The 12,588-nt window shown below is 53.4% G+C and overlaps 1 protein-coding gene across 1 annotated transcript in view; it reads left to right on the top strand.

Moving 5' to 3' along the window:
- Nucleotides 1-12,588, top strand: part of SNRNP200 (small nuclear ribonucleoprotein U5 subunit 200) — a 78,747-nt gene that overhangs the window by 58,438 nt on the left and 7,721 nt on the right. The window contains exons 30-39 of the mRNA XM_086865478.1: nucleotides 757-917; nucleotides 3,058-3,285; nucleotides 4,879-5,070; nucleotides 6,401-6,579; nucleotides 7,649-7,800; nucleotides 8,984-9,092; nucleotides 10,265-10,373; nucleotides 10,610-10,799; nucleotides 11,637-11,801; nucleotides 12,235-12,356. Of these exons, the coding sequence (XP_086721604.1) occupies nucleotides 757-917; nucleotides 3,058-3,285; nucleotides 4,879-5,070; nucleotides 6,401-6,579; nucleotides 7,649-7,800; nucleotides 8,984-9,092; nucleotides 10,265-10,373; nucleotides 10,610-10,799; nucleotides 11,637-11,801; nucleotides 12,235-12,356 (1,607 nt within the window). The remainder of the gene's footprint in view (nucleotides 1-756; nucleotides 918-3,057; nucleotides 3,286-4,878; nucleotides 5,071-6,400; nucleotides 6,580-7,648; nucleotides 7,801-8,983; nucleotides 9,093-10,264; nucleotides 10,374-10,609; nucleotides 10,800-11,636; nucleotides 11,802-12,234; nucleotides 12,357-12,588) is intronic.

The raw sequence follows: 12,588 nt of genomic DNA, 5'->3' as shown, positions 1-12,588 counted from the left end.
TGTTGGGGGTGTTGGGGTGTTGGGGGTGTTGGGGTGTTGTTGGGGGGGGTGTTGGGGTGTTGGGGTGTTGGGGTGTTGGGGGTGTTGGGGTGTTGTTGGGGGTGTTGTTGGGGGTGTTGGGGGTGTTGGGGTGTTGTTGGGGGTGTTGTTGGGGGTGTTGGGGGTGTTGTTGGGGGTGTTGGTTGTTGTTATTCTGTGTGGGTTGGTTGGGATGTGGGATTTGGGGGTTATTCCTTATTCCCAGAGATTTGGGATTTCAAATTAATTCCTTATTCCCAGAGATTTGGGATTTGGGGGTTATTCCCTATTCCCAGAGTTTTGGGATTTGGGGGTTATTCCCTATTCCCAGAGATTTGGGATTTGGGAGTTATTCCCTATTCCCAGAGATTTGGGATTTGGGAGTTATTCCTTATTCCCAGAATTTTGGGATCCATGGATTATCCTTTCTCCCAGAGATTTGGGATCTGTGGTTTATCCTTTCTTCCAGAGTTTTGGGATCCATGGATTATCCCCTGTTCCCAGAATTTTGGGATCCGTGGTTTATCCCATTCCCAGGGTTTTGGGATTCCAAATTAATCCCCTTTCCCAGATTTTTGGGATCCATGGATTATCCCTTTCCCAGAATTTTGGGATCCATGGATTATCCCTTCTCCCAGAATTTTGGGATCCATGGATTATCCCCTTTCCCAGAATTTTGGGATCCGTGGATTATCCCTTCTCCCAGAATTTTGGGATCCATGCTTTTTTTTTTTTTTTTTTGTGGGACGGTTTACAACAGCGACGACAACGTTTTCGTGGGAGCGCCCACGGGCAGCGGGAAAACGATCTGCGCGGAATTCGCCATCCTCCGCATGCTCCTCCAGAATTCCGAGGGTCGCTGCGTCTACATCACCCCCATGGAGGCTCTGGCCGAGCAGGTGAATCCCGGGAATTCCCTCGGGATGCAGGAATTCCCGGAATTCCAGAGGAATTTGGGGGGAATTCCCTCGATTTCAGAGGAATTTGTCACAATTTAAGGGAATTTTGCGGGAATTCCCGGAATTCCAGAGGAATTTGGGGGGAATTCCCTCGATTTGAGAGGAATTTGTTGGGAATTGCTCCAATCTGAGAAGAATTCGGTGGGAATTCCCTGAATTCCAGAGGAATTTGGTGGGAATTCCCTGAATTCCAGAGGAATTTGTTTGGAATTCCCTGGATTTGAGAAGAATTTGTTGGGAATTGCTCCAATCTCAGAAGAATTTGTTGGGAATTCCCTGAATTCCAGAGGAATTTTGGGGTAAAATTCCCTCGATTTCAGAGGAATTTGTCCCAATTTAAGGGAATTTTGTTGGGAATTCCCTGGATTCGAGAGGAATTTGTTGGGAATTTGTCCCAATTTAAGGGAATTTTGTGGGAATTCCCTTGATTTGAGAAGAATTTGTTGGGAATTGCCCCAATTTGAGAGGAGTTTTGTGGGAATTCCCTGAATTCCAGGGGAATTTGGGGGGAATTCCCTCGATTTGAGAAGAATTTGTCACAATTTAAGGGAATTTTGTGGGAATTCCCTTGATTTGAGAGGAATTTGTTGGGAATTGCTCCAATCTGAGAAGAATTCGGTGGGAATTCCCTGAATTCCAGAGGAATTTGGGGGGAATTTGTCCCAATTTAAGGGAATTTTGGGGGAATTCCCTGCATTCCAGAGGAATTTGGGGGGAATTTGTCACAATTTAAGGGAAAGGGAATTTTGTGGGAATTCCCTCGATTTCAGAGGAATTTGTCCCAATTTAAGGGAATTTTGGGGGAATTCCCTGGATTCCAGAGGAATTTGGGGGAATTTGTCCCAATTTAAGGGAATTTTGTTGGGAATTCCCTGGATTCAAGAGGAATTTTGGGGGGAATTCCCTCGATTTGAGAGGAATTTGTCACAATTTAAGGGAATTCGGTGGGAATTCCCTGCATTCCAGAGGAATTTGTTTGGAATTCCCTGGATTTGAGAAGAATTTGTTGGGAATTGCTCCAATCTGAGAAGAATTCGGTGGGAATTCCCTGAATTCCAGAGGAATTTTGGGGTAAAATTCCCTCGATTTCAGAGGAATTTGTCCCAATTTAAGGGAATTTTGTGGGAATTCCCTGGATTCGAGAGGAATTTGTTGGGAATTTGTCCCAATTTAAGGGAATTTTGTGGGAATTCCCTTGATCTGAGAAGAATTTGTTGGGAATTGCCCCAATTTAAGGGAATTTTGTTGGGAATTCCCTGGATTCGAGAGGAATTTGGGGGGAATTGCCCCAGTTTAAGGGAATTTGTTGGGAATTGCCCCAATCTGAGAAGAATTCAGTGGGAATTGCCCCAATTTAAGGGAATTTTGTGGGAATTCCCCCAATTTGAGAATTTGTTGGGAATTGCTCCAATCTGAGAAGAATTCGGTGGGAATTCCCTGAATTCAAGAGGAATTTGGGGGGAATTTGTCCCAATTTAAGGGAATTTTGTGGGAATTCCCTTAATTTGAGAAGAATTTTGTGGGAATTGCCCCATTTTGTTGTAAATTCCCTCAATTTGAGAAGAATTTTGTGGGAATTCCCTCAATTTGAGAGGAATTTGTTGTGAATTCCCCCAAACTAAAAGGAATTTTATGGGAATTTCTCCATTTTGAGGGGAATTTTGTGGGAATTGCCCCATTTTGTTGTAAATTCCATCAATTTGAGAGGAATTTTGTGGGAATTGCCCCATTTTTGTGGGAATTCCCTCAATTTGAGAGAAATTTGTTGTGAATTCCCCCAGACTGAAAGGAATTTTATGGGAATTTCTCCATTTTGAGAGCAATTTGTTGGGAATTGCCCCATTTTGGTGGGAATTCTCTCAATTTGAGAGGAATTTTGTGGGAATTGCCCCATTTTTGTGGGAATTCCCTCAATTTGAGAGCAATTTTGTTGGGAATTGCCCCATTTTGTTGTAAATTCCCTCAATTTGAGAGGAATTTTGTGGGAATTCCCTCGATTTGAGCACTAACAACACCTCTCCCATGCAAATTCCCAACAAATCCATCCGATTCCGGGCCAATCCCTTTTTTCCCGCCTCAGGTTTTCATGGATTGGTACGAGAAGTTCCAGGAACGCCTGAACAAGAAGGTTGTGCTCCTCACCGGAGAGACCAGCACGGACCTGAAGCTGCTGGGGAAAGGGAACATCATCATCAGCACCCCGGAAAAGTGGGATATCCTCTCCCGCCGCTGGAAACAGCGCAAGAACGTCCAGAACGTCAACCTGTTCATCGTGGATGAAGTGCACCTGATCGGGGGCGAGAACGGGGTGAGGATCCCGGGAGTGGGGTGGGATCCATGGGATCCATGGGATCCATGGGATGGGATCCATGGGATCCACGGGATGGGATCCATGGGATGGGATGGGATGGGATCCATGGGATTGATGGGATGGGGTCCATGGGATCCACGTGATTGGATCCATGGGATGGGATCCATGGGATGGGATGGGATGGGATCCATGGGATGGGATCCATGGGATGGAATCCATGGGATCCACGGGATTGGATCCATGGGATGGGATCCATGGGATTGATGGGATGGGGTCCATGGGATGGGATCCATGGGATCCATGGGATGGGATCCATGGGATGGGATCCATGGGATGGGATGGGATCCATGGGATCCATGGGATGGGATCCATGGGATGGGATCCATGGGATGGGATGGGATCCCTGGGATCCATGGGATGGGATCCATGGGATGGGATCTGATGGGATGGGATCCATGGGATGGGATCCATGGGATGGGATGGGATGGGATCCATGGGATGGGATGGGATCCATGGGATCCATGGGATCCATGGGATCCATGGGATGGGAGGTGTCCATGCCTTGGGAAGGTCAGAAGGGATTTTCCTGGGGTGTTGTGGATGGATCTCAGCCAGGAGTGGTCCCGATCCCGCTCCTGATCCCATTTATGATCCCATTCCTGATCCTGCTCCTGATCCCATTTCTGATCCTGCCTCTTATCCCATTCCTGATCCCATTCCCCATCCCATTCCCGATCCCATTCCTGATCCCATTCCTGATCCCATTCCCGATCCCATTCCTGATCCCATTCCTGATCCCATTCCCGATCCCATTCCCGATCCCATTCCTGATCCCATTCCCGATCCCATTCCCGATCCCGTTTTCCCCCACAGCCAGTGCTGGAGGTGATCTGCTCGCGCATGCGCTACATCAGGAGGGGTTTCCATGGGATCCCCTGACCAGATCCCATTCAGGAGGGGTTTCCATGGGATCTCCTGACCAGATCCCATTCAGGAGATGTTTCCATGGGATCTCCTGACCAGATCCCATTCCCAATCCCATTCAGGAGGTGTTTCCATGGGATCTCCTGACCAGATCCCGTTCCCAATCCCATTCAGGAGGTGTTTCCATGGGATCTCCTGACCAGATCCCATTCCTGATCCCGTTTTCCCCCACAGCCAGTGCTGGAGGTGATCTGCTCGCGCATGCGCTACATCAGGAGGGGTTTCCATGGGATCTCCTGACCGGATCCCATTCCCAATCCCATTCCCAATCCCATTCAGGAGGGGTTTCCATGCGATCCCCTGACCAGATCCCATTCCCAATCCCATTCAGGAGATGTTTCCATGGGATTTCCTGACCGGATCTCCTGACCAGATCCCATTCCCGATCCCGTTTTCCCCCACAGCCGGTGCTGGAGGTGATCTGCTCGCGCATGCGCTACATCAGGAGGGGTTTCCATGGGATCTCCTGACCAGATCCCATTCCCGATCCCGTTTTCCCCCACAGCCGGTGCTGGAGGTGATCTGCTCGCGCATGCGCTACATCAGGAGGGGTTTCCATGGGATCTCCTGACCAGATCCCTTTCCCGATCCCGTTTTCCCCCACAGCCGGTGCTGGAGGTGATCTGCTCGCGCATGCGCTACATCTCGTCGCAGATCGAGCGGCCGATCCGCATCGTGGCGCTGAGCTCGTCGCTGTCCAACGCCAAGGACGTGGCGCATTGGCTGGGCTGCAGCGCCACCGCCACCTTCAACTTCCACCCCAACGTGCGCCCCGTGCCCCTGGAGCTGCACATCCAGGTAGGGACAGCGGCCGCCGGGATCCTGGGAAAATCCCCTGGGATCCTTGGAAATGCTTGGGAAAATCCCTTGGGATCCTTGGAAATGCTTGGGAAAATCCCGTGGGATCGTTGGAAACGCTCGGAAAAATCCCTTGGGATTGTTGGTGACTCTTGGGAAAATCCCGTGGGATCGTTGGCTGATTAATCCTTGGGAAAATCCCTTAAGATCGTTCTTAACTCCTGGAAAAATCCCTTGGGATCGTTGGTAGCTCTTGGGAAAATCCCTTGGGATCATTGGCTGATTAATCCTTGGAAAGATCCCTTGGGATCGCTGGAAATTCTTGTAAGAATCCCTTGGGATCGTTGGTAAATCTTGGGAAAATCGCTTGGGATCGCTGGAAATTCTTGGAAAAATCCCGTGGGATCGTTGGTAACTCGTGGGAAAATCCCTTGGGATCGTTGGTAACTCTTGGATTTGGGATGGGATAGGATTGAGGTTGGGATTGGGATTGGAATTGGAATTGGGATTGGAATTGGGATTGGAATTGGGACAGGATTGAGGTTGGGATTGGCCATCGATGATCAATACAAGGATCAATCATCACCTGCCTGAATTAAGCGAATTTTCCGGCGTTTCCCACGGCTTTGGCTGGAAATCCTTTGGAATTGAGCGGGATTTGGGATTGGGATTGGAATTGGGATTGGGATTGGAATTGGGATTGGAATTGGAATTGGAATAGGATTGAGGTTGGGATTGGCCATCGATGACCAATACAAGGATCAATCATCACCTGCCGGAATTAAGCGATCTTTCCGGCGTTTCCCACGGCTTTGGCTGGAAACCCTTTGGAATTGAGCGGGATTGGGATTGGAATTGGGATTGGGATTGGGATTGGAATTGGGATAGGATTGAGGTTGGGATTGGGATTGGGATTGGAATTGGGATTGGGATTGGGATTGGAATTGGAATTGGAATTGGAATTGGAATTGGGATTGGAATTGGGATAGGATTGAGGTTGGGATTGGGATTGGGATTGGAATTGGGATTGGGATTGGGATTGGAACTGGAATTGGAATTGGGATTGGGATTGGGATTGGAATTGGGATAGGATTGAGGTTGGGATTGGAATTAGGATTGGAATTGGAATTGGAATTGGAATTGGAATTGGGATTGGGATTGGGATTGGAATTGGGATTGGAATTGGGATAGGATTGAGGTTGGGACTGACCATCGATGACCAACACAAGGATCAACCATCACCTGCCGGGATTAAGCGAATTTTCCGGCGTTTCCCATGGTTTTGGCTGGAAACCCTTTGGAATTGAGCGGGATTTGGGATTTTCGGCAGGGTTTCAACATCAGCCACACGCAGACACGGCTGCTGTCCATGGCCAAGCCCGTGTACCACGCCGTGATGAAGCACTCACCCAAAAAACCCGTCCTGGTCTTCGTCCCCTCCCGGAAACAGACGCGGCTCACGGCCATCAACATCCTCACCACCTGCGCCTCCGACGTCCAGCGGCACAGGTGACACCCCGGGGACACCACGGGGACACCACGGGGACACCACGGGGACACCCGGACACCACGGGGTGGCTTTGGGGCTGGAGAATGTCCAGGGATGGGTTTGGGGCTGGAGAATGTCCAGGGATGGGTTTGGGGTTGGAGAAGGTCCAGGGATGGGTTTGGGGCTGGAGAAGGTCCAGGGATGGGTTTGGGGCTGGAGAACATTCAGGGATGGGTTTGGGGCTGGAGAAGGTCCAGAGATGGGTTTGGGGCTGGAGAAGGTCCAGGGATGGGTTTGGGGCTGGAGAAGGTCCAGGGATGGGTTTGGGGCTGGAGAAGGTCCAGGGATGGGTTTGGGGCTGGAGAAGGTCCAGGGATGGGTTTGGGGTTGGAGGTGGAGAGTTCCTAAGGGAGCTGAGAGAACTTGGCCTGGAGAAGAGGGGGATGATGGGATGGGATTGGGACTGGGATGGGATTGATGGGATGGGATTGGGATGGGATTGGGATGGGATTGATGGGATTGGGATGGGATTGATGGGATGGGATTGGGATGGGATTGATGGGATTGATGGGATGGGAATGGGATTGGGACTGGGATGGGATTGATGGGATGGGATTGGGATGGGATTGGGATGGGATTGATGGGATTGGGATGGGATTGATGGGATGGGATTGGGATGGGATTGATGGGATTGATGGGATGGGAATGGGATTGGGATGGGATTGATGGGATGGGATTGATGGGATGGGATGGGATTGGGATGGGATTGGGATGGGATTGGGATGGGATTGATGAGATGGGATTGGGATGGGATTGATGGGATGGGATTGGGATGGGATTGGGATTGGGATGGGATTGATGGGATTGGGATGGGATTGGGATTAGGATGGGATTGATGAGATGGGATTGGGATGGGATTGGGATGGGATTGGGATGGGATTGATGGGATTATTGGGATTGGGATGGGATTGATGGGATGGGATTGATGGGATGGGAATGGGATGGGATTGGGATGGGATTGATGGGATTATTGGGATTGGGATGGGCGATCCCAAAGGCCTTTCCCACCAATTCCCGGCTATCCCGCAGGTTCCTGCACTGCGCCGAGAAGGACCTGGTGCCGTACCTGGAGAAGCTGAGCGACCCCACCCTGAAGGAGACGCTGGTGAACGGCGTCGGGTACCTGCACGAGGGGCTGACGGCCATGGAGCGACGCGTGGTGGAGCAGCTCTTCAGCTCCGGTGGGCGCCCAGCGGGGTCGGGATCGGATCGGGATCGGGATCGGGATTGGGATCGGGATGATGGGATGGGATCGGGATGATGGGATGGGATCGGGATCAGGATGATGGGATGGGATCGGGATTGGGATCGGGATTGGGATCGGGATGATGGGATGGGATGGGATGGGGATTGGGATCAGGATCAGGAGCGGGATGATGGGATGGGATCGGGATCGGATCGGGATCGGGATCGGGATTGGGATGATGGGATGGGATCGGGATGATGGGATGGGATCGGGATTGGGATCGGGATCGGATCGGGGTGATGGGATGGGATCAGGATGATGGGATGGGATCAGGATCAGGAGCGGGATGATGGGATGGGATCGGGATCAGGATTGGGATCGGGATCGGGATGATGGGATGGGATCGGGATCAGGAGCGGGATGATGGGATGGGATCGGGATTGGGATCGGGATTGGGATTGGGATCAGGAGCGGGATGATGGGATGGGATCGGGATTGGGATCGGGATCGGATCGGGGTGATGGGATGGGATCGGGATGATGGGATGGGATCGGGATCAGGATCGGGATTGGATCGGGATGATGGGATGGGATCGGGATCGGGATCGGGATCAGGAGCGGGATGATGGGATGGGATCGGGATGATGGGATGGGATCGGGATCGGATCTGGATCGGGATCGGGATGATGGGATGGGATCGGGATTGGGATCGGGATCGGATCTGGATCGGAATCGGGATGATGGGATGATGGGATGGGATCCAGAGCCCAGCACTTCCCGCTCCTGGGATTAGGGATGACGTCCAAGCTCTGGGGACACCTCAGAGCTCCTTCCAGACCTGGAGGAGCTCCAGGAGAGCTGGAGAGGAACTGGGGACGAGGGATGGAGGGACAGGACACAGGGAATTGGGGAGGTTTTGGTGGGATTTTGGGAAGGAATGAGGGTGAGGATGGGTTGGGATGGAATTCCCAGAGCAGCTGTGGATCCCTGGGAGTCCCCAAGGCCAGGCTGGAGCCACCGGGGATGGAGAAGTTGTCCCTGCCCATGGTGGCACCTCAGAACCTCTCCCAACCCAACGCGCTCCGTCAATCTCCACCTCCCGCCCCCAAAATCCCGGGATCTTGCGCGAGCGGCCGGAATTCCGGGATCGCTGACGCCGGGTGCCCTCGGTGTCCCCAGGAGCCGTCCAGGTGATGGTGGCCTCGCGCAGCCTCTGCTGGGGCATGAACATCTCGGCCCACCTGGTGATCATCATGGACACGCAGTACTACAACGGCAAGATCCACGCGTGAGCCGAGCCCCGAGCGCGCGGGGCGGGGTGGGATGGGTGGGATTGGGGTGGGATTGGGATTGGTGGGATTGGTGGGGTGGGATTGATGGGATTGGGGTGGGATTGGGGTGGGATTGGTGGGATTGGTGGGATTGGGGTGGGATTGATGGGATTGGGGTGGGATTGATGGGATTGGGGTGGGATTGGTGGGATTGGGGTGGGATTGGTGGGATGGGATTGGTGGGATTGGGATTGATGGGATTGGAATTGGTGAGGTGGGATTGATGGGATGGGATTGGTGGGATTGGGGTGGGATTGATGGGATTGGTGGGATTGGGGTGGGATTGATGGGATTGATGGGATTGGGGTGGGATTGGGATGGGATTGGGATTGGTGGGATTGGTGGGGTGGGATTGATGGGATTGGGGTGGGATTGGGATGGGATTGGTGGGATGGGATTGGTGGGATGGGATTGGGGTGGGGTTGGGGTGGGATTGGGATTGATAGGATGGAATTGGGATTGGATTGGGATTGGGATTGATGGGGTGGGATGGGATTGGTGGGATGGGATCCATGGGATGGGATCCATGGGATGAGATCCATGGGATGGGATGGGATCCATGGGATGGGGTGGGATCCATGGGATGGGATGGGATTCATGGGATGGGATCCATGGGATGAGATCCATGGGATGGGGTGGGATCCATGGGATGGGATGGGATTCATGGGATGGGATCCATGGGATGAGATCCATGGGATGGGGTGGGATCCATGGGATGGGATGGGATTCATGGGATGGGATCCATGGGATGGGATTGATAGGATGGGGTCCATGGGATGGGATCCATGGGATGGCCCGGTGGGATCCACGGGATGGGATCCGTGGGATGGGATGGGATCCATGGGATGGGATGGGATCCATGGGATGGGATCCATGGGATGGGATCCATGGGATGAGATCCATGGGATGGGATGGGATCCATGGGATGGGATTGATAGGATGGGATCCATGGGATGGGATCCATGGGGTGGGATCCATGGGATGGGATCCATGGGATGAGATCCATGGGATGGGATCCATGGGGTGGGATCCATGGGATGGGATCCATGGGATGGGATCCACGGGATGGGATCCATGGGATGGCCCGGAGGGATCCGGCGCGGAGCCGCTGACGCCGTGGCTGTGGCAGGTACGTGGATTACCCCATCTACGACGTGCTGCAGATGGTCGGCCACGCCAACCGCCCGCTGCAGGACGACGAGGGCCGCTGCGTCATCATGTGCCAGGGCTCCAAGAAGGTGGGGGAGGCAGCCGGGGACATTCCCGGGATTTCAGCCGGGATTCTCCTGCTCCAGCTGCCGGATGAGCCTCACTCGGGGCTGGGATGGGATCCCTGGGATCCAAACCCTCCCTCAGGGCTGGGATCACCATGGGGACCACCCAGACCCTCCCGGGGCGCCACACTGGGAATTCCCGCGGCGTCTGTGGGATGAATCCCTGAATTCTCTCCCTCTTCCCGCCCGTCCTGCCGCAGGATTTCTTCAAGAAGTTCCTGTACGAACCGCTGCCGGTGGAGTCGCACCTGGACCACTGCATGCACGACCACTTCAACGCCGAGATCGTCACCAAGACCATCGAGAACAAGCAGGACGCCGTGGATTACCTGACCTGGACCTTCCTGTACCGCAGGATGACCCAGAACCCCAACTACTACAACCTGCAAGGTGGGAATGGGAGCTGCGGGGGGATCTGGGGTGGTTATGGTGGTGGCAGTCCTGTCCTGTCCCATCCTGTCCCTGTTCTCATGGATCCCATCCCATCCCATGGATCCCATCCCACCCCTGTTCCTGTCCTTGTTCCCATCCCATGGATCCCATCCCAGTTCTCATGGATCCCATCCCAGCCCTGTTCCCATCCTTATTCCCCCCCTATTCATCCCATCCCATCCCATGGATCCCATCCCATGGATCCCATCCCGTGGATCCCATCCCATCCCATGGATCCCATCCCATCTCATCCCATCCCATGGATCCCATCCCATCCCATCCCATCCCATCCCATCCCATCCCATGGATCCCATCCCATGGATCCCATCCCATGGATCCCATCCCATCCCATGGATCCCATCCCATCCCATCCCATCCCACCCCATGGATCCCATCCCATCCCATGGATCCCATCCCATGGATCCCACCGGGCCATCCTACGGATCCCATCCCATGGATCCCATCCCACGGATCCCATCCCATCCCATCCCACCCCATGGATCCCATCCCATCCCATCCCATCCCATCCCATCCCATCAATCCCATCCCATGGATCCCATCCCATCCATCCCATCCCATCCCATCCCATCCCATGGATCCCATGGATCCCATCCCATCCCACGGATCCCATCCCACGGATCCCACAGATCCCATCCCACGGATCCCATCCCATCCCATCCCATGGATCCCATCCCATGGATCCCATCCCATCCCATGGATCCCATCCCACGGATCCCATCCCACGGATCCCACGGATGACCCCACGGATGCCGTTCTCCCGTTCTCCGTGCGCAGGCGTGTCTCACCGTCACCTGTCGGATCACCTGTCGGAGCTGGTGGAGCAGACCCTCAGTGACCTGGAGCAGTCCAAGTGCATCAGCATCGAGGACGAGATGGACGTGGCCCCGCTCAACCTGGGCATGATCGCCGCCTACTACTACATCAACTACACCACCATAGGTGCTCAGAATCCACGGATTTGGGGGTTTTCCCAAAAAAAAAATCAGTGGTTTGGGGGGTTTCCGTAAAAAAAATTGCTGGGTTTGGGGATTTCCATAAAAAAATCATTGGTTTTGGGGTTTTCCATAAAAATAATCACTGGGTTTGGGTTTTTTCTCCCGAAATTTCTGATTTTCATGTGTTTCCCCCAAAATTCCCAGTTTTTGTGTGTGTTTCCTCCAAAATTCCCGATTTTTGTGTGTGTTTCCCCCGAAATTCCCTATTTTTGTGTTTCCCCAAAATTCCCGATTTTTGTGTGTGTTTCTCCCAAAATTCCTGATTTTGGTGTGTTTCTCCCCCCAAAAATTCCCAATTTTTGTATGTTTCTCTCCCCAAATTCCCAATTTTTGTGTTTCTCCCCCTAAATTCCCGATTTTGGCGTGTTTTCCCCCAGAACTGTTCAGCATGTCCCTCAACGCCAAGACCAAGGTGCGGGGGCTGCTGGAGATCATCTCCAACGCCGCCGAGTACGAGAACATCCCCATCCGGCACCACGAGGACAACCTGCTGCGACAGGTGCGGGATCCCGGGGATCCAGGGGATCCGTGGGATCCATGGGATCCATGGGATCCATGGGATGGGATCCGTGGGGTGGGATCCATGGGAACATCCCCATCCGGCACCACGAGGACAACCTGCTGCGACAGGTGCGGGATCCCGGGGATCCAGGGGATCCAGGGGATCTGGGATCATTGGGATCCATGGGATTGGATCCATGGGATCCATGGGATGGGATCCGTGGGGTGGG

Source organism: Cyanistes caeruleus, chromosome 29, assembly GCF_971803275.1.
Source record: "Cyanistes caeruleus chromosome 29, bCyaCae1.hap1.1, whole genome shotgun sequence".
Lineage (NCBI taxonomy): Eukaryota > Metazoa > Chordata > Aves > Passeriformes > Paridae > Cyanistes > Cyanistes caeruleus.
This window is presented reverse-complemented; position numbering and strand designations above follow the sequence as displayed.